The sequence below is a fragment of the Hemitrygon akajei genome, unplaced genomic scaffold, assembly GCF_048418815.1.
Source record: "Hemitrygon akajei unplaced genomic scaffold, sHemAka1.3 Scf000052, whole genome shotgun sequence".
NCBI classification, from domain to species: domain Eukaryota; kingdom Metazoa; phylum Chordata; class Chondrichthyes; order Myliobatiformes; family Dasyatidae; genus Hemitrygon; species Hemitrygon akajei.
In genome coordinates, this window is record NW_027331938.1 from 6,377,275 (window position 1) to 6,400,205 (window position 22,931).

A 22,931-nucleotide genomic window follows, 5' to 3' on the forward strand; every position below is an offset into this window, starting at 1 on the left:
TTAGGTCCTGAGATATTACAGTTTTAGATCCAAGTACAATGGACCCGGGATTCAAGCTGCCCAGGTTTATGAGGTGTTGAGCCAGCATTTCTGTTCTGGGCTCAGATGTTTGTTTCGGGAGTTTCTTTGGAAGAAATGACTGCTATACCGAGGAGAGGATGAGTTACCATCCCATCCCTCACAGTGAGAGGCTGTGAGTAAACGGGCTGTACCGTGTTTGCAACAGTAGAAATAGACCCTGAGTTTGGTGTTCAAACTGTGTTTGGAAATCCCCCCTCATTGTCTCCTGCCTGTCAATCGTTGGAAATGAAGCAGATGTGTTCAGTACAACTGTGGCTCACGTGGTTCACAAGAGTAATCTCAGGAACGAGAGGGTTTCTGTACGAGGGTGATTGATAAGTCTGTGGCCTGTACTGGAAGGAGATGAGTTATTAACTTCAAACTTTATGTATAATCACTCAAAGAGTTGATCTGAATGTGCATGTAACGAGAGCTGTATAACCCGTCTCCTTCTACCTTAGGCCATGAACTTATCAATCACTCTTACTCTCGACCAACTCTGGAGGTCCAAGTTGTCGAATTCTGCAAAGAAGGGATCCGTTTGCTCCACGACCGCTGGACTAAGCGTGTAAATGTAGGCGGGGACTATGTTGAAAAATAAACGTGCTGGGTTTTCTAAAATGGACTCCTTCTACCTTGGGCCACAAACGTATCAACCACCGCTCGTATGACAAGCATTTGATGGCTCTGAGCTTGTACTCTATTGAGTTCAGAAGTACAGAGGTGGACGGGATCTTATTTAAATCCACAGAATATTGAACAGCCTGGAGACAGTGGACACGTGGAGGATGTTTCCATCAGACGGAGAGTCTGGGGTCTGAGAGGACAGCCTCGGAATAATCAAGCTTCCCTTTAAAACTGAGAGAAACTTCTCCAGCCAAAGAGTGGTCTATCTGTGGAGTTTGTTGCAACAGATGGTGATTGGGGCTGTCACTGGATATATTTCCGGCAGAGGTTAATATATTATTGATCGCTAACTATTGTCATTTTTTGTTAGCCAGAACTATCAGAGGATTATTAAATACAGCATGTTAAAAGCAGACTTTACAATTTTAGATTCTTCATTTCAAAATGGCTGCAGTGTTAACCTTTTTCAAAATTATACTCAAAGCATACGATGTTGAGTTTGTTATTTCCCTTTTCGGTTATTTTCGGTGAGCCACTTCCTCCGTTTCCAGGGTAACGGCCCACCAGAGCTGCAAGAAGTGTTGCACATTTTTTTTTTATCGCTCTGTGGTCAACGCCTCTCAGCGTACAGACAGTGGCCTCGGGAGCAAATGTAACAGAATAATAGTGGGAGGAAAGGATGCTGTGAGCATTGGCTGTGTGGAATGAACTGAGAACATAGAACCAGAGAAACATAGAGAACCCATAGCATAATACACAGGCTCTTCGTCCAACAGTGCTCTCCCAAACATGAACATACTTTAGAAATTTCCTAGGGTTACCCATCAGCCCTCTTCTTTTTATCTCCATGTACCTATCCAAAAGTCTCTTAAAAGGCCCTGTTGTATCCGCCTCCACCATCGTCGCCGGCAGCCCATTCCACGCACTCACCACTCTCTGCGTAAAAACACTTACCCCTGACATTGCCTCTGTAACTTCTCTTAAGCATCTTAAAACTGTGCCCTCTCGTGTTAGCCATTTCAGCCCTGAGGAAAAAGCCTCTGACTATCCACACGATCTATGCCTCTCATCATCTTATACACCTCTATTGGGTCACCTCTCATCCTCCATCTGTCCAAGAAGAAAAGGCCAAGTTCACTCATCCTATTCTCATAAGGCATGCTCCCCAATCCAGAGAAATCCTTGTAAATCTCCTCTGCACCCTTTCTATCGCTTCCTCACCCTTCCCGTAGTGAGGCGACCAGAACTGCACTCCAAGCACAGTACTCCAAGTGGGGTCTAACCAGGGTCCTATATAGCAGTAACATTACCTCTTGGCACTTGAACTCAATCACAAGGTTGATGAAGGCCAATGCACCGTATGCCTTCTGAACCACACAGTCAGGCTGCACTGAATTTTTGACTGTCCTATGAACTCAGACCCCAAGATCCCTCTGATCCTCCACACTGCCAAGAGTCTTACAATTCATACTATATTCTGCCATCATATTTACCTTCTAAAGTGAACCACCTCACACTTATCTGGGTCAGACTCCATCTTCCACTTCTCAGCCCAGTTTCGCTTCCATTCGGGGTCCTGCTATAACCTCGACAGCCCTCCACACTATCCACAATACCTCTAACCTTTGTGTCATCAGTAAATGTACTGACCTATCCCTCCACTTCCTCATCCAGGTCCTTTATAAAACTGACGAAGAGAAGTGGTGCCAGAACAGATCCCTGAGGAACAGCACTAGTCAGCGACGTCCAGGCAGAATATGACCCATCTACAAACAATTTTGCGTTCTGTGGGCAAAGCCATTTCTGAATCCACAAAGCAAAGTCCGCTTGGATCCCATGCCTCCTTACTTTCTTAATAAGCCTTGCATGGGGTACCTTATCAAGTGCCTTGCTGAAATCCATATACACTACATCAACTGCTCTACCTCCATAAATGTGTTTAGTCTCACCGTCAGAAAATTCAATCAGGCCGGTAAGGCACGAGCTGCCCTTGACAAAGCCAAGCTGACTATTCCTGATCATGTTATGCCTCTCCAAATGTTCATAAGTTCATGAAACAGAACATGTGAAGTTGAATTCCTTACTTCCTATTTTCAGTTAGCTCTGCTGAGCCAGTTCCTCCATCACCAGGGTAACAGCCCAGCAGAGCTGCAGAGTGTTGAACATATTTATCGCTCTCTGGTCACCGCCCCTCAGTGACCTCAGGAGCCGGTGTGGAGGCCCGGATGTCTTGAGCATTCACTGTATGGAATATATAACGTTTCTATCGCAGTAAGGAGATAACTAATGAATGTAGGGATTGCATTCATGCAAATCTGTTTAGGATGTCACAAACAGGGTTCAACAGGGATCACTCCCTCCACAATTCCCTTGTTCATTCATCCCTCCTCACTATTCTTCTTCCAGATACTTATCCCTGCATAAGCCTAAGTGCTACACCTGCCGTACCCCTCCTCCCTCACCTCCATTCAGAGACACAAAGCAGTCCTTCCGGATGAGGCAACGCTTCATCTGCGAATCTATTGCTGGGCTCATCTATTGTGCCCCGTGCTCCCGATGCGGCCTCCTCCACATTGGTGAGACCCGCCATAAACTGGGAGACGGTTTTTGTTTAGCATCTCTGCATCATCTGCCACAAGGGGGACATTGCAGCGGCCAGACGTTTTAATTCTGATTCCCATTCCGACGTTTCGATCAGACCGCCCTCAGGGTGGAGGAGCAACACCTTAGTGATCGTCTTCACAAAAAAAAACAAAGGCCGGCAGATGTGTGGAGACGGAAGGGATGGAGGAAATGAGCATCGGACAGAAACATGTGGCTGAGATGGGAGAGCAGCTGCCATCTTGTTGATGGTTAGAGGGGCTGAATGGCCTCCTCCTGCTGTTTTTCACTTGATGTTTCAGTGTTCCTGTCCAGTGAGGCTCCGGAGGAATGTGAATAGAAAAAGAGTGTTTATAAACATAGAAGTGATTTCAATGAAACCTGCACAATTCCTTTTCGGGTGGGAATTGTATGTCGGACCGGGATGGGAATCGAACCCTTAACTCTGAGTACCGGGAGATGGAGCCATGGGGACGGGGAAGATACAGAGGGAAACTTTAGAAATGTAGCTGGTGTAAATATGGAATAATGTGGGGAATGCGGCAGGTAGGTCGGGCAGCGTGTGAGGGGCGAGGAGCAGAGTCACCGGTTTCTCGCTCCCATTTCAAACGCAGATATGCAGCATCTCAGGTTTTCGCTTCCGAGGCCCCGCCCCCGCTCTCACAGTCTCCGGATGGGCGGGAGTTTTCTTTCCGTTCTCTGTTGAAGATGATCGTCTGTGGGGAGCAGGCGGACGGATCTCGCTGCTCTCCGGACAAATTGATGAAGTTCTCATCGGTCAGTATTGAGGCCGGTCACTGGGGTTGAACGCAACCGACAATTTCCCATCGGTGAGTACTGAAGTCGATCCCGGGGGCGGGGAACCTCATGTTGGGCAGAGAGTCCCGTTAACTTCCTCGAACTGGCGGCCTCGTCCCGCTTCCTGGATACAAACTGTCGTGGTCGGTCCGGGTTATGGGACCTTCACACCGAACCGCCTGAGATGAGCCGATGCTCAGCCCCTGGTGTTCTGGTCCCAGGAGCGGGATGAGGTGGTGATGCCGAGACTGAACCCATCCATTAAGATGTACCTGGTGAATTTTACCTCCATCACCCGGCCCGGTATCGGATCCAAACTCCACCTGGATCGACGCCTGGGGTCGATAATTGTTTTACATATTTCCAGCACACTGGAAGAGGCCGTTCGGTAAAACAAACCATTCTCAATGATATATATATCAACCATCTTGTTCCACCTCTGTCCAGCCTGTATCCCACTACCTCAATGATATATATCAACCTTCTAGTTCAATCTCTGTCCTGCCTGTATGCCACCAGCTCAATGATATATATATCAACCTGCTTGCTCAATGTTTGTCCAGCCTGTATCCCAATGCCGCAATGATATATTTCAACAATCTCTCTTCTAAACTTTGTCTTCATTGTGAAGTTTAGTATTGCAGCTTTCTATTTATTTATTTATTTATTTGTGTGCCTGTCTGTTTATTTAGTTAGTTAGTTATTTATTTATTTAGTTAGTTAGTTAGTTAGTTAGTTAGTTAGTTAGTTATTGTTCGCTAGGAATACCAGAGGTTTAGTTGGACACAACACGTGACAGGGTAAAAGCAACCATTTCAATTTTTGATTCACCGTTACAAAATGGCTGCACTGTTAATCTTTGTCATAACGGAACTCACAGCATCTGATGTTGAGTTTGTTATTTCCTTTTTCGGTTATTTTCAGTGAGCCATTTCCTCTGTTTCCAGGGTAACGGCCCGTCAGAGCTGCAGCAAGTGTTGCAGTTTTTATCGCTCTGTGGTCACCGCCTCTCAGTGTAGAGACAGTGGCCTCGGGAGCAAATGTAACAGAGTGATAGTGGGAGGAAAGGATGCTGTGAGCATTGACTGTGTGGGATGTGTTATACCAGGGTCAGAATGAACAGAACTAATAAATTGTTTGGGGTGGGGTGGCATTTACAGTTCAGGGTGGCAATCAGTTACTATCTGTGCATTAAAATGAAGAGGGAGAAAATACTACAGTTGCAGGAAATTTAAAGTAAGGAAGGGAAAATACTGGAGACGCTCAGCAGATCGGCAGCATCTTGGACAGTCTCAGTTCTGGAACTGGGTCTTCCACCATTTCTCCTTTCAGAGACGTAGTCTGATGTACTGAGCTCCCAGCTTTTTCTACTTTATAATTTTACATTTTGTTCCTGCTACACTGCAGGAAACATGGCAGCCCGCTCTGCTGTGCAAGATCCCACACAGCGATGACATAGAGATCAAATGTGCTCGGTTTAGCTGCTGGTGTCAGGCTGAAGTGTATCCGCATCCTCTATACAGACCGGGGAACCAGCCTGAGCACCGGCCCCGGCAGAGGGTCATTAGGTTCCAATTCCACCTTAGTTTGTGAATCGGAAATGGCAGGAACCCCACGGCAAATTGCCGGCACCAAGGCGTCTTTGTATGGGTGATAATATTGGGTTGGTGACTCTGATGATATGGAATTGGCAGTATACGGACTACAGTCCAGGTTGGTAATTCTGCAGCTGGGATCGGAATTTTCTCAGTCTGCAGTGAAGCTGAAATCCCGGGCGGTTGGACATTGGTTATGGGGAAATCACAGTCAACACTGTCCAATAGGATATCATATCTGTCAAGTATTTTGGAGATTATTTAAGAATGACCTAGGCGTTAGGTGAAGTTGGGCAGTGACGTTGTTCATCTGAACTTTGGTAAAGTCTGTAACAAGATCCTGCATGGCAGCTGATCGGGGAGGTTCGGTCATGTGGGATTCACAGGGGGCTGGCGAGGTGGGTTCACACCGGGCTAGAGAACAAGAAGGAGAGGGGGATGAATGTAGATGGTTCTAACGAATGGAGGCCTGTGACGAGTGGGATGTGAGTGTCAGTGTTGAGATCTCTGTAATTTACTATTCATGCCCTTGATTTGTATATGAATGTACATGGCTACACAGAAAATGTAGTGTAGTTTTTTTTGGGGGGGTTGATTTACTTTTCAGCTGGTTTGGCACACTATTGTGTTCCTGTGATGTACTGTTCCATGTTCTGTTCTATCTTCAGCATCTAGAGTTTCTCTTTGACTTCCACTGGCAGATAGACAGGTGAGAGTGAGGGGTAATTTCCAAATGTGAATTCAGTTCTGAAACCCCGGTCTATTTCTACCGGTGCAAACACAAAACAGGGTATTTAATCACAGCCTCTCCCTGTGAGAGATGGAATGGGAACTCATTCTCTGCTTTGCTTCCAAAGGAACTTCAGAACCAAACATCTGAGCACAGAACAGAAATACTCGCTCAACATCTCATAAACGCGGACAATTTGATTCCCCGATTCATTTTATCTGGGTCAAGACATGTGTGGTATCCCAGGATGCAACCTCAGAGGGTCACAGCCCGCACCCAGAGCCTCGCACATCTTTTCCACATCTCACACTGAGAGATTCACGCTACCAATATCCAGCCACCGGAGACTTCTGCTTCATTGCGGAAGGAGGAACATCCAGCCGCATCTGTAAAAGCACCAACGGAGACTGAAGCCCAGACACTGACAGTTCCATATTCCTGGAGCCCCCATCCCAAGATTGTATCTCAAGCACCAGCTCTCCCAGGGCTCTTTGCTGCCGGAATAATCCGAGGAATGATAAGCATTATGCATGTGGAGCATTTGATGGCCCTGGGCCTGTGTTCAGTGGGGTTCACATGGTTGGCGGGTTAGGACAGGGGTAATTATTTACACCGACTGAATGACAGGAAGTTTGGTTGCAGTGAGAATGGAGAGGGTGTCTGGATTAGACGGAGAGTCTGGGATCTGAGAGTACCGCCTCAGAATAAAGAAGCTTCACTTTAAAAACTGAGATGAGAGCAATTACTTTTGCCAAGTGTTGGTTGATCTGTGGAATTCGATGCCACAGAGGGTGGTGGAGGCTGTCGTTGGGTATATTCATGTTCTGGATTGCTAAATAGGTTGCGTGCTATAGCAGGGAAGCAAGAATACGGTGTTGGGAAAAAAAATCTCCATGATTGATTTTGGAGCAGACTAGATTGACCGAATCACCTAATTCTACTCCTGTGCATTATGATTTGTATCTTATACCATGACTGAGTAATCAGTTCTTTGTGTCCCATCACAAACAAGAGAAAATCTTCAGATGCTGCCAAGCAACACATACAAAATGCTGGAGGAATTCAGCAGGCCAGGCAGCATCTATGGAAGAGAGTAGAGTCGACATACAGATGCTGCCTGGTGTGATGAGGTCCTGCAGCAATTTTGTGTGTGTTTCTTTGTATCCCATGTCAGGCTTTGGAAAGTGTGAGGGGCAGTTACAGATTTCTTCACTCGCATCATTATATATGAGTTCAAGTTTAAGTTCCAATAAGTTTACTTCTTTGTTCTACTTTGTATGAGTAACATGCTTCATTATCTCTCTGGTTAAAGATAGACCTGACCTGCGAGATTTATTGGAAGAAAAGCCCACGACAGGAAGAAAATCACAACTGAAGACGAGTGAACAGCAACAACGAAACCAGCCCGAAGACGGACAGCAGCAAATGGAGATAACCCATCTGACTTGGCGTCTCCATTGATTCAGTCAGGAGAAAGTTTGGTGAGTCTTATTTACCCAAACACTGGTCCTTTAGACATTACATTTCTGTATCAAGGAAGGTAGGAAATAGCTGGAGTGGGACTGAATAAGCCTCGGAATACCAGTATGCGTCTGTCAGACCCATTTTCACTCACTGCAGATTTGCTAATTACTCTGAGAAGCCACGCACATTCCCTCATATTGTTTGCTCATTTCAAACTCTTATCAGTTCTGCTTGTTTCCTTGCTTGGCTGTGTTAGGTCACAATAATCTCAAAATGCATTGAGAATTTCCTCTCTTTATAAGAGGCCGCAGTTTTCTCCTGCTCTAGTGATTGCAGAAATGTGGAATTACCGTGAACTACAGCAACATGCCATTGACTCCTGTCTATTGCAAGCTGCAACGATATACTTGCCCTCGAGTATGTTGTCGCACAAGCCTCCGCAAACCCTCTTGAAGCCAAATGTCCCAGCACCACATTTCAGTCTTAACTAGCAAATGCCAACCAATAATTTACATTTGTATACCCTGTCGCCATCAAATGCTTTTCTACTAATAAATTGTCAGAACCTACGAACCTGTGATTAAGCATATTTAGGTTTTATAATGAAGTTATGTTCCCATTTGGCCCTGTACCAAAGGCATGGGTTATATCTGTACTTGAGATGTCCCTGCAGCCAGGACTGCTGGAGCTGCCGGGGTGAGTTTAAACTCAGTCGCTGCGGGATGGGAACCAGAGTGTTTGGTCAGATAATAGAAGAGTTGATATAAAGGTAGATGCGAATTTCACAGAGACTGTGGAAGGGTCGGATGTGGACAGGGCATCATGTAGTCAGTTGGAAATGTCTTTAATTCAATACAATATGTGTTAAGAATACGAGTAACTTAGAACATGGATGGTACATGTTATCACCATTACACAGACCGGACTGTTACAAGGGCAGGATTGGTGTTTGATGCTCCAGATTTTACTTGTTTCATAATACATATGGGGGGGGGGGGAGGTGAAAGGCGGAGAATTGTCTTTACTAATTAGGAATCATATGACAGTTACATAAACAGAGGACATCAATGTGGGTGGAAATCAGAAAAGGGAAGGGAGCTATCATTCTGTGAGTATTCTATAGGCCTCCCCCAAAGCCACTGGGATAATGATAACTTGGCAGATTTGGGAAAGGTGCAAAAACAACAAGGTTATTATCATTATTGATCTCAACTTTCCTGATGTTGATCCCACCTCCTTGTTCCAAAATGTGTCAAAGGGGCAGAATGTGTTGTGTGTCCAGGAAGGATTCTTGACATGGTATGTGGATGGGCTAACTGGAGGATTTGCCATACTGTATCTAGTATGAGGCAATGATGCTGGTCAGGTGACAGATGTCACGATGGGTGACCTTTTTGAGATAGAGACCACAACACCCCAACTTTTATCATTGTCATGGACAAGGATAGTAGCAGACAATACGAGGCAGTATTTAACCAGTGGATGGATAGTTACAATCGTATTCGAAGGATCTTGGGGGTGTAAATTGGGAAAACATTTTCAAAGGGAAATGCCAGATGGAACTGTGAAGTTTGTTTCAGGAACACTTGAATGCGGTTCGGGGTAGATTTGTTCCACACACAGTGAAAGAATGTTAAAATAAACGAACCGTGGTTCACAAGGGATGAGAACATTTAAGCAAGAGGGAAAAGGAAGCATTATTTAGGTACAGTAAGCAACATTCAAGCGAGGCTCTAGAGAATTATATGGTATCCTGGAAGGAACTTAAGAAGCGACTTGGAGGTCGAGGGCAACTTGAGAAGTCCTTGGGAAGTAGGACGAAGGAAAACCCAAGGCATTCTACATGTGGGTGAAGAAGAGGAGGGTGAATAGATTGAGGGTAGGACTAGGACTACTCAGGAACAATGGTGGAAACGTGCCTGGAGGATGCGGTGATAGGTGAGGTGCTTAATGAATGCTTTGCTTCAGTTACCAATGAGGTGGACAGTGATTGTGATGATAGCATAGCAGCATGGCAATATTAAGAAAGAGATGTTCAATCTACCAATATACACCACATTACTACAGGAAGTGAGGGGGGAGGTTACCGGGCATTGACAATGATCATTGTATCCTCTCTGGCCACAGGGATAGTAACACATGATTGGAGGCTGTCAAATGTTGTTCCATAATTCAATTGTCATGGTTCCGGTTGGCTGTTCCCCTTTAACGCTCCTTTCTCCCTAATTATGCCCTAATTTCAGTCATTAGATCTCCATTGCTGCTAGTTTACTCAATTACCATACACCTGGTTTTCATCAGAGACTGTGAAATAAATACGATGGCGACACGATCACAGGTTGCCAGTTTGTTGGTCTATTCCCATGTGATACTTTGTTTCTCGACTGCTTAGAACTGTTTGTTCTAAGTTCAACTCCAGTCTCAAGATATTCCATGAAAACCGCGTCACCGTGTCAAGACTCCATGTCAGAGCTCCGTGTCAAGATTCCTCCGGTTTGCTGTCCAACGTTCACGCCTGCGCCCGCATCCCCAGCTCAATCTCCACGCCGGTGACCTGCACTTGGGTTCTGCTCAGTCGCTCTGTGCCACATCAATAAACCCAATGCGTTTAATCCTGGGGATTATAGACCAGTGAGTGTTACATCAGGGGTGGGCAAACCCTTGGAACTCCAGTTGAAAACAATGAAAGACAGTTCCTTATCTTGCTCCGGTGGTTGAACTTGACAGCGGTGAAGGCAAGGCTCCAGGCGACGCAGGCTCCAGGAGGAAGGTGAAGGGAAGGGATACAGACAGGGGGTATGGACAAGAACAATCCAGCCCAAACAAGAATCAGCTTCCTCAACAGAAACTGGGGAAAACCTGGAATAAGGAACGTGGACCGGACTGTGAACCGGAAGGCGCTACGATCTTAATGTGTTTCCCCGGAAAGGAGCTCCAAACCCACCAGACAAAGTAAGACTACCCAGACATACCAAGTCAGGAGACCAACTCTACCACCCAACAAACCAAAAACTAAAGCTACAAGACCTACACAAAACCACATAGTTACAGTTAACGTATAGTTACAACAGTGCAGCCAATACCATAACTGATTTTTAAAAGAACCATGGGCACAGTAAAAAATAGTCCAAAGATGTTAAAAGATTCTAAGTTCGAAAGAAACCATGACACAGTTTCCACAAGTCCTCAGGGTCCCGATAGACTCGTCATCCCACGCAGTCGGCAGAAGGGATTACCCCCGCTATGGACTTCCAAGGCGCCTGTGGACTCAGCTTCACAGACAATGAAAGCTCCGTCAGACCCAGCCTCGCAGACGCAGCACACAGTGAAAGCGCCCCGACCGCAGCGGACTCCGAGTCCGTCGAACCCGTTGTGTTAAAATTAGACCTGAGGTGAGAGATTTATTGGAAGAACTGCCCCAAATGGAAGCAAACCACGAGTGAAGACAAGGGAACAGCAGCAAGTTAACCTGCCCGAGGACTGAGAGCACCAACTGGAGAGAAGCCATCTGACTCAGAGTTTCCAGTGATTCAATCAGCAGAAAGTCTCGTGAGTCTCGTTTACTCAAACACTGGTCCTTTAGACATTACATACCTGCACAAAGGAAGGTAGTAAATAGTTGGGATGAGACTGAAAGTGCCCAGAAGTACCAGTTATGCCTCTGTCAGACCAGTTACAATCACTCCAGGTCAGGTGATGTGCTGTCAGTATCCCAGCTCTTTAAAGTCACTCACATTCCCCACACTGGGATTTGATATCACTCTGCGTCCCCTCATGCCTGACGTCACGTGTGAGTTCCCCCACACTAGGATCTGACGTCACGTGTGCACTTCCTTACGTCACACTGGTGCTGAGACGGTTGAATTTTACCGGCTAAGGTAACAGCTACCTGACCCACCCACCCCACCCGACAGTCAACAGAGGCGTTACCCTCTTCACATTGGTGAGAAGTGATGTCAATCACTGCTTACACCCAATAACGGAGATGGACCGGCCGAGAGGGCGTTACCCCTGCTGATACCGACTTCCGCTCCCGTCCTCAAACTCCCATTCAAAACAGAACAAATCTCAAAGTAAATGTCCAGCCTTTTTATTTATTTACATTTCCCTCCACGTGAAGTTGGGTGCGTTCGTGAAGTGACTTGTGTGACCGGATTATAATGTATTGCTGACAGAAAGGAGGAGACCGCTCGGCCCATTGGCTTGATGCAGGCTACTCGCAGAGTGAGTGATCTGGCAGAATGACGAGGGTGAGGGATTTTACTGAGATGATAAAGATGGTGTGAGAGGGGGGTGAGTCTGAGAGGTTGTTTGTCTCTGGGGAAGGAGCCCATTGACAGTGGGGAAAGGGGGTGAAGATGGTGTGAGAGGGGGTGAGTCTGAGAGGTTGTTTGTCTCTGGGGAAGGAGCCCATTGACAGTGGGGAAGGGGGTGAAGATGGTGTGAGGGGGTGAGTCTGAGAGGTCGTTTGGGGGATCAAGGAGCAGGATGGGGAAGGAGCCCATTGACAGTGGGGAAGGGGGGTGAAGATGGTGTGAGAGGGGGTGAGTCTGAGAGGTTGTTTGTCTCTGGGGAAGGAGCCCATTGACAGTGGGGAAGGGGGTGAAGATGGTGTGAGAGGGGGTGAGTCTGAGAGGTTGTTTGTCTCTGGGGAAGGAGCCCATTGACAGTGGGGAAGGGGTGAAGATGGTGTGAGAGGGGGGTGAGTCTGAGAGGTTGTTTGTCTCTGGGGAAGGAGTCCATTGACAGTGGGGAAGGGGGTGAAGATGGTGTGAGGGGGGTGAGTCTGAGAGGTCGTTTGGGGGATCAAGGAGCAGGATGGGGAAGGAGCCCATTGACAGTGGGGAAGGGGGTATATTATTGAAAGGATGAAGATGGTGTGAGAGGGGTCGGACAGGATACAGAGGCGAGCAGAGGGATTCACCACATTGGGAGGCAAACACCGGCACACTGTTGATCTGCAAGTGTGGCCGATGGTCCGGGCAAAGTGGATTGGAGTCGTGTTGGGGGGCAAGAATGAACTGGTCTGGAGTCTTATTGAATGACAGGATGAACTGAACGGGCTGAGTGGCCTGCTCCTGTTTCTGGTGTCTTGGTGTTAAAAGAGAATGAATAACCAGACCCTTCTTGGGTCTGCATGATAGATAGATAGATAGATACTTTATTCATCCCCATGGGGAAATTCAACCTTTTTTCCAATGTCCCATACACTTGTTGTAGCAAAACTAATTACATACAATACTTAACTCAGTAAAAAATATGATATACATCTAAATCACTATCTCAAAAAGCATTAATAATAGCTTTTAAAAAGTCCTTAAGTCCTGGCGGTAGAATTGTAAAGCCTAATGGCATTGGGGAGTATTGACCTCTTCATCCTGTCTGAGGAGCATTGCATCGATAGTAACCTGTCGCTGAAACTGTCTCTGGATGGTGCTATGTAGAGGATGTTCAGAGTTATCCATAATTGACCGTAGCCTACTCAGCGCCCTTCGCTCAGCTACCGATGTTAAACTCTCCGGTACTTTGCCCACGACAGAGCCCGCCTTCCTTACCAGCTTATTAAGACGTGAGGCGTCCCTCTTCTTAATGCTTCCTCCCCAACATGCCACCACAAAGAAGAGGGCGCTCTCCACAACTGACCTATAGAACATCTTCAGCATCTCACTACAGACATTGAATGACGCCAAACTTCTAAGGAAGTACAGTCGAATCTGTGCCTTCCTGCACAAGGCATCTGTGTTGGCAGTCCCCGTGGTGTTCCCGTGGGTGTTGTAGTGACCGGTGCTTTGAGCCCAGTCGTTTCCAAACTGTGTCAACAACTTGGCTGAGGGAACAAATTTAACATTTTCAAGACTGCTCTTGAAAAAAATGTATATTTGTACATTGTTAATGACAGAAAATCTATATTTATGATTATTGACACAACATATATATTTGTATATTGTTAATGACATAAAACTTGTATTTCTATATTGATAATGGCGCAGAATTGTATAATCTGTCATCTGAATGTACTTGCCTGTGATGCTGCTACAAGTCAGTGTTTCTCTGTCCCTGTACCTTCCCATATTGTGCACTTGGCAATAAATTCAATATTTGTTTCTGCTACAGAAGTGGGTGATCTCACAGTTCCCACATTAGGCTCCAGCTGACCTGTTTCTCCAACTCACTCCTTTTACCTCAGTTTCCCTGAAACCTCTTGACAAGAGACACAGAACATTGAACAGTACAGTACCAGAACAGGCCCTTCGGCCCAAAACGTTTTGCTCAGCTAATTAAATTAGGAATCAAATGGCTAACTAATCCCTTCTGCCAACACAATGTCCACACGTCCCTCACACTCATGTGCTGATTTAAATATCTCTTAAAAGTCACCGCTGTGTCTGCCAGAACCAGCACCCCGGGCAACACATCCTAGCAACCCGCCACTCTCTCTGGTAATAACACTTGCCCCTCACATCTCCTTTCAGACTACTCCCCCTCACTTTAAATACATGGCCTCTTCTATTAGACCAGGATAAAAAATATTGTCTGTCTTCTCTGTCTCTGCCTCTCATAATGTTATACACCTCCATCGTCTCACCCCAGCCTGCAGGGCTCCAGAGAAAACAACCCAAGTTTGTCCAACCTCTCATTATAGCTCATGCCCTCTAATCCAGGCAATATCCTGGTAAACCTCTTCTGCACCATCTGTGCGTTAAGTAATGAGGGACTGAAGTGCAGTGGCTAAGGAGGGAGGTAGAAAGTACATTGTATTTATTTTAAGAGTTATCAGGTATAAGAATGAAAATGACTTTAACGATTATTTGGACTTTGTTGAGATTGTACCTGGAATATGGTGTAAAATCCCGATCCCCACACTAACACGGGTTATACAGACCAAAGGACAAACTGCCGGAGGGTCGGGGCAGAGTGACAATTATTTGTGTTTTGTTGTGATTGTACCTGGAATATGGTGTAAAATCCTGCCCCACCTCAATACTAACACGGGTTATATAGACCAAAGAACAAACTGCCGGAGGAACTCAGTGGGTCGGGCAGCATCTGTGGAGGGAAATGGACCGTCAACATTTCGAGCCGAGACCCTCCCTCTGGCCTGAGAGTGGACGGGAAATAGTCCGAGAAAAGAGGTGAGGGGTGGGGATGGGGCAAGAGCTGGGGAGTGAGAGGTGGATCCAGGTGAGGGGGGAGGTGGGAAGGTGGAAATAGTGACAGGGGTGGGAGGTGAGTGGTTGGGGCAACACGGGGCTGCAGAAGATGGAAATTAATTCTATAGAGGATGAACAAAGAGGTTAGAGAGTATTTGTTGTAGAGAGTGCAACAAAGATTCAGCAGACTGATCCCTGGAGTGGTGAGGTCATCATATGAAGAAAGATCAAATGTGATCGCCCTTTCATTTAGAGAATCGAGGACTGAGAGGTGAACACATTGAAATGCACAACATCATTACCGGTTGAACAGCGATCCCAGTCTCTGGAAAAGGGGGTGGACTGTCCGGGACTGAGATGAGGGGAAATGTCTCCACTCCGAGGGTGGTGAATGTCTGTAAATCCCCTCCACAGAGGGCGGTGAAGACTCGGTGATCGTCCTCACATAAAACAGAGGCCGGCAGATGTGTGGAGACCGAAGGGATGGAGGAAATGAGGATCGGGCAGAAACATGTGGCTGAGATGGGAGAGCAGCCGCCATCTTGTTGATGGTTGAAGGGGCTGAATGGCCACCTCCTGTTGCTTCTCGCTTGATGTTTCAGTGATCCTGTTCAGTGCGGCCGGGGAAATGTGAATAGAAACATAGACTGATTTAAATAAAACCTGCACAATTCTGGTTTGGGTCTAAAATGTGTGCCGGACCGGGATGGGATTCAGACCCGTAACTGTGACCTGGGGGCTGGAGGGATGTGGACGGGGAAGATGCAGAGGGAAATTTTAAAATATATCCAGTGTAATTATGAGATGATGTTTGAAATGCGGTGGGGGGGGGGGTGTCGGGCAGCGTGTGAGGGGCGAGGAGTGGAGTCACGGAGTCACGTGGGAGACCGTCCACCCGTCATGTGATCCCGTTGTACCGCAGGGCTGCAGCATCCGCAGGTTCGTTTCCGAGGCCCCGCTCACAGCTCCGATAACGCGCTGACGACATCGCGCATGCTCAGTACGGGAAGGGACTTTAGTCTGCAGAACCAAAATGCTCCCACGAACGGAGCCTTTGTTGCAGCGCAGATGGAATTAAACACTGCCGGATAAACGTTTATGAAACCTGAACGTTTTTCTTTGTTGTACTGCATTTTTATCCTGTCCTTTAATTAGTAATTAAAATCAAAAGAATGTTTTTTTTCTCTTGTCTGTCTTCATCCTAAAATATTCATAGATGCATTTCACAAAAGAGGACACATCTATGATGTTGTGCTTTTCTCAGTCCGTGTGAAAATTCCCGGCTCAGAGCAATGGTTGATCCATGTAGCTGCAAAAATAGTAATTAGAGGGAACATTGGAGACCGAACCACGTTACATTCTATGCATATCAATCACGATTGAATATGGTACATTATCGTGCTTCCTGTTATCGAGGAGATGTTAAAAGTCAATAGAGTGGACAAAACAGTTTCACCGGGAGCCTCTCTGGTATCCAGGAAATAGTAATGAATAACGCAAGAAAAATTAATAATAATTTCGCCTTGTCCGTGGGAGCGTACTGTGAGGCAAAGACGCTCAGGTGCTGAATGATATAGAACTAATATTGAGCAGCGAATAACTGGATGGTCCATTTACTATAAATTCAAGAGCTTTTCGTTTTCGTTTCTCGAAAGATCACTATTAATGCCCCGATAATCACTTTTACTATCTTTTCAGAACACTGTGTGTAGTACCTCCCCCATTATAGGTATGAGCAAGTATGGGATCTGGGCCAAATTGCGCAATTAAGCGTTCAGCATATCACGCATCATCCTGGATAATCCCAGTTCTGATACTGGGTCTTCCACAGTGTCTTGTTCCACAGATCCAATCTGCCGTACCGAGTTTCCAGCACTTTATAAGAGGACGCAGGAAAATGGCATTGGGGCGAAAAAAAATTAACCATGATTGAATGATGGAGGAGACTCGATGGACTGAATCACTTCATTCTGCTCTGATATCTTATCATGACTGAATGATGAGTCCTTCATATCCCGTATCAGGATTTGTGACGTGTGAGGGACAATTACAGATTTGTTCCATGAGATTCTTTTATTTGTCTTCAGCGTTTAAATTTCAGTGAGATTCGCTTTTGAAAAAATTGAGCAGAAATATTTTTTTCTCCTTTGTATTGTTAATGTGCTTCATTATCTCTCTGGTTAAAGTTAGACCTGCCGTGAGAGATTTATTGGAAGAAAAGCCCACAGCTGGAAAGAAGCCACGAATGAGAACGAGGGAACAGCGACAAGCGAACCAGCCCGAGGACTGAGAGTACCAACTGAAGAGAACCCTCTGACTCAGAGTTTTCATTGATTCAGTCAAGAGAAAGTTTGGTGAGTCTCATTCACTCGAACACTGGTCCTGTAAACATTACATATCTTTACAAAGGAAGGTATGAAATAAGTGGAATGCCTCGGTCAGACCAAGTTGCAATCACTCCAGGTCTGGTAATGTGCTTTCAGAAGCCCAGCTCTTTACAGTCAATCACATTCTCTGAGTGTTTGCTCATTTGAAGGTCTTGCATCATCTGAAGTAGCTTTTGGTTAGTTCTGATGTTTCCTTGTTACGTTATAATCATCTTAAAATGCGTTGACAATTTCCTCCCTTTATAAGAAGCCCCAAGTGTGTCGTGTTGTAGTGATTGTAGAAATGTGGAATTACCATGAACTGCAGCAACATGCCCTTGATCCCATTGGCTATTGCAATCTGCAGTGGTATACTTACCCTCGAATATATCGTCGCGTAGGCCTCTGCTGAGAACAGACCATTTATAAAGCAAAATATCCCAACTCTGCATTTTATTCAGTCCTCACTAGCACATGGCAACCCATAATTTACATTGACATACCTTGGCCTCATCAAGTACTTTTCTGCTAATTACATGGTCAGAACCTGTGAACGTGACATTACGCAGAGGTGGAAATTCAAAGTTATGTTCCCATGGATGTTGTGCATGGGACTTCAGTAAAGCCTTTGACAAAGTGTCACATGACAGCTTGGCCCCGATGATTAGGTCCCATGTTGTCCAGAGAGAGCAAATTGGATGTATTCAAAATTAGCTTCAAGGTAGCAAGCAAAGAGTGCTGGTTGAAGATTTCTCCTCGCAATGGAGGCGACTAATTAGTGCTGTGCCGTGAGGCTACAAATTGGGACCTTTGATATTCGTTATTTTACAGCAATGATTTGGATGCGGTTGCACAAGGATTACTTGACAGGTAAGTTCACAGAATGCACAACATTAGTAGATCTGTTCACAGAGAAGATTATCGTAGCATCTAGGGGATCTAAATGGACAGGGGTTGGTAAAGAGATGGCAAAGCCAATCTGATCAGCAGCGGATTCATGCAGATGTTGGGGATCATGTGGAGGAAACAGCCAGAGGAAGTGGACGAGGCAGGTGCAGTTGCATAATTCAAAAAGCAGTTGGGGTGTGTAGATGGAGTGAAGAGGCCAGAAGGGAGATGGCCCCATCACAGGAAATTGTGACCATCTCAGTGGGCACTGTGGTTGGCATTGTCTCGTTGGGCTGAACGCTCTGAATTTGCATTTTATTGCTCTGTAACTCTGTCAGCAGATGCGCCAGGTATCAGTGGACAGATATGGTGTGGAAGTGGTTACTAACAGGGAATGTTTGGTCCCCATGCCAAATGCTGCAGGGGATGGAAATACTGTCATATTTGCAAAGTAGTCGTACTCTCTGACTCATTGTCTGCTTGTTGTGAAATTTAGAGCCTCACCAGCAGGTGGCGCTGTCCTGCAGAGCGACCAAAGTGTAAACAAGACGACGACAATCAACAATCGCCAGTCAGAATCAGAATGGACAAAGGTATGATCACAGGGATCTTTGAATTAAACTTTTATCGCGTTTGTACACACTAGTTCAGGTGAAAAAAACTGACAGAGGTGTTAACAGTGGATAGAAAAGTTTCATCAAGCAGTGTCATTTATCCCACTGGTAAAGCGGCCTTGAGTAATTGATCAATCCAACAGTTCCAGCGCAGGGACCTGACACCAGTAATGGTCGAATCACTCCGCTCACCATACAAAGCTTCAGCTGAGTGAAAGGAGCAGGGGCTCCTGAATCAGGTGGTCGTGAGTGAAACACAGACAGGAATGTGACAGAGATCTCGTGGTTTATGTAAATGTTCAGGGACAGGGTCCGTTTTACCTCCAGACAGGCCCTGATATGTAAGACATCTTCAACTTTCATTTATAAAATTCAGAAGCAGATGATAGGAGCATTTCCGGGATTTCCGAGATTCTATGATAACACAGCATTTCAGGTTTTGGAAGGAAAGCTACCAACTCCCCCCTGGTTTTTCTTGCCTGCTACGCAAAGGAGGAGGGGTGTCACCGAAATCTGTTTTCTGTAGCGGAGCGGAGATCATTGCCGGTGCTGGGAATGGCTGAGGATCAGGAGGCAGCTCATTGTAGATACATTTGTGATCTGCTTCGGAGTTCTAACACCCCACTGAATGTCTGGGCTGTGGAGAAATGGTGACCCTGAGTTTCTAACTATTTCCCTCTTGATATGATCTTCCACATGAATTTAAATTCCTAGGATCTTGGCTGGGAAACCCGGCATAACCAATGACCAAATGTCTGTGTCACCTGTAGACATTGTGATTGTGCTCAAATCTGAGATTCCAGCTGGAATAAAAACGATGCTCCAGCCTGGAAACGGGTCCTTCGGCCCATATAATTCATGCTGATCTAAATGTCCCATTTTCCTGCAGTTTTCCCAAACTTCCCTCGTAAACTTCTTCTCCCCTTTTTCCTGCCCACATGCTCTCAATTTTGTAATTTTATTTGTGTTTGCGGCCTCCTCTGGATGCATGTAATTTATAACCATCAGCCACCACGTGAAAAAATGCCCGTTTGGTCCCTTTTAAATCTCTGCCCTCGAGTCTCAGACTCCCCTACGAGGGGAAAAAGACTGTGACCATCTACCCTATCTGCACCCGATTACTGTGTGTGTGTGTGTAAGGTTTCCCTTCAAGCTCCTGAGCTCCAGGGCAAGCTGTCCCAGCCCAACCATATAACACAAAAAACAACACCCTAGCCAAGTACCGTAGTGTTCATTCTTCACTAAACACTTTCCAGCTTCATCACCTCCATCCTATAGATTAGCAACTGCAACTACACACAAAGCTCTATAACCAAGACTTAGCCAATGACATGCATAGTTGTTACATGATGATCAGCAGTTGGGGGATAAGATGGGAACCAGGGGAGAGGTCAGCATAGATCTCAAGGGAATGGTCAGCCTGCAACCCAGGGGACCGGACGACGTGCGTCTCAAGGGAATAGTCAGTCTGTGACCAAGGGCACTGGAGAAAGCAACTCCAGTCCCCTTGTCCAGTCTCCAGCCCCTCGTGTGACAAAGCAACTGGAGAATGTGTGATCCAGCAGACTGGACCATGTGTAATCCCGTTGCTGGTCTTTGTGTGACACAGACTACTGGACAGTTAGTGACTGAGGGAGATTTTAACTTGTGGAAGATAATCACAGTGATATTTCCCAGTATCACCGGACACCGATGTATTATGATCCCCTGGTCATCCGTGTGTTCAACTGCTGTGATTAGTATTACTGTGCTTATTGTGCTATTTTACTGGGAGTAAATGTGTCCGGTCACCGGCCTATCGGGATGATCACCTGACAGGATATACGATTCACATTAACCAGCACAGTTCCACTCCAAATCTGGTCAACCAGAGTCTCGGCTCCACTGCAATCTGAATCAGTTTGGTTCAGATCTAAATCATACTTGTATAACGTGCAATTCATTACTTATTTCATGTGGAAAATTGAAACTAGTATGGAAAGTACTGAAGAGGACTTTACCAGGCGGATCATCGAGGGAAGATGATCGGGACACGGGAAGCAAGGTACCAAAGCAGGGTCAGATTGAGAGTGATGTCCCAATGGAATGCGGTCCGGCCGCAGAGAAGGAGGAGCAAATTCAGCTCAGAGACAGTGACGTCAGAGACACCGATCAGCACCCTGGAACCAGCACAAGTGAGGCGACCGTCTGTCGGCTCGGACGCTCATTAAACATGGAATTGTCCAGTCCTCAACAAGGAGCAGGTGAGTGAAATATGAGACTGACGGGTTCTCAGAATGTGGCAGGGAGGAGGACAAAGGTGAGGCCTTTTTCGAGGGCTGATCAGATGAGAGAGAGAATGTGTGGGTGTGGTACATGTGGTGTAGTCGACAGCCGTTACCCCACTACAGGAAATGCACTACCTGCTCTGAGGATTTCCAGAATGTGCAATGGAGGAAATGCAACTGAGCAGATGAGAAGAGTGTTTCCAGGATGTGAATCAGGGGAAATGTATTCGCCAGGATGGAAAGGGTATCTCTGGGAAGTGAATATTACCGACAGTCCCAACATTTATGCCCATCCAAATTTAAATAGGTGAGTGGGTCGGATGGGGGATGGACTGGTTTATATTAAATGTGGTCCTTCTATTACGTAATGCCTAGAACATTGTTGGGTAGGCTTTAAGGCAAGTATTACATTCAAGTCAAGTCAAGTCACTTTTTTATTGCCATTTCGACCAGAACTGCTGATACAGTACATAGTAAAAATGAGTCGTTTTTCAGGACCATGGTGTTGCATGACACATTACAAAAACTAGACTGAACTACGTAAAAAAACAACAGAGGAAAAGAAAAAAAAAACACACAACAACTACACTAAACTACACAGCAATCTAGGACTGCATAAAGTGCACAAAACAGTGCAGACATTACAATAAATAATATACGTGACAATAGGGCAGTAAGGTGTCAGGCCAGGCTCTGGGTATTGAGGATTCTGATAGCTTGGGGGAAGAAACTGTTACATAGTCTGGCCGTGAGAGCCCGAATGCTTCGGTGCATTTTCCCAGATGGCAGGAGGGAGAAGAGATTGTATGAGGGGTGCATGGATCCTTTATAATGCTGCTGGCTTTACGGATACAGCGTGTAGTGTAAATGTCCGTGATGGCGGGAAGAGAGACCCCGATGGTCTTCTCAGCTGACCTCGCTATACGCTGCAGGGTCTTGCGATCTGAGATGGTGCAATTTCCGAACCAGGCAGTGGTGCAGCTGCTCAGGATGCTCTCAATACAACCACCTTAGAATGTGATGAGGATGGGGGGTGTGGTGGGAGATGGACTTTCCTCAGACTTCGCAGAAAGTGGAGACGCTGCTGGGCTTTCTTTGCTATGGAGCTGGTGTTGAGGGACCAGGTGAGATTCTCCGCTAGATGAACACCAAGAAATTTGTTTTGTTCACATTCAGAGACAGGCTGCTGGCTCTGCACCCGTCCGTTAGTTGCTGCACCTCCTCTCTGTAAGCTGACTCGTCGTTCTTGCTGTGTGTTGCAGCACAGTCGTGGGTCAGCAGAGTGAACAGCAGTGGTCTGTGCACACAGCCATAGGGGGACTCCGTGCTCAGTGTGATGGTGTTGGAGATGGAGAATTAATCCAATTTTGTATCTGTAGGCAGGTTCAAGACACGGTTTTTGGTTGAGTTGGGTGAGAGCGGTGGAGACGAGGGATATCTGAGTTCAAGCCTACATTTCCCTTTTTATATTCACAGAGCCAGAGTTTACAATCTCCGACCTCCTGGCACAGGGGGAGGAATATCGACTGTACCAACTGACAAAGTTCTACAGGGACAGACTCAAACAAGCAATTGAAGAAAAGGTTGAGAGACTGGGTTGGATGTTGACAAAGGAGGGACATTTCAGTAGACAAGAAAATGAGGTGAGTGCAGTTCGTGTATTGTCACTGATCTGCTGGTATCAGAGGGAATAGGGATCAACATTAATCTCCAGCACGTTTTAGGAGATCGACTTGGGAATGGAGACTTTGATCTCTGACTCGTCTCTCG

General features: G+C 46.1%; 1 protein-coding gene across 1 annotated transcript in view; it reads left to right on the forward strand.

Moving 5' to 3' along the window:
* Positions 1-20,855: 20,855 nt before the first annotated feature.
* LOC140721220 (NACHT, LRR and PYD domains-containing protein 3-like) overlaps positions 20,856-22,931 on the forward strand; it is a 113,065-nt gene continuing 110,989 nt past the window's right edge. The window contains exons 1-2 of the mRNA XM_073036074.1: positions 20,856-21,137; positions 22,638-22,804. Coding sequence (XP_072892175.1) covers positions 20,975-21,137; positions 22,638-22,804 — 330 coding nt within the window. The 5' untranslated portion in view covers positions 20,856-20,974. The remainder of the gene's footprint in view (positions 21,138-22,637; positions 22,805-22,931) is intronic.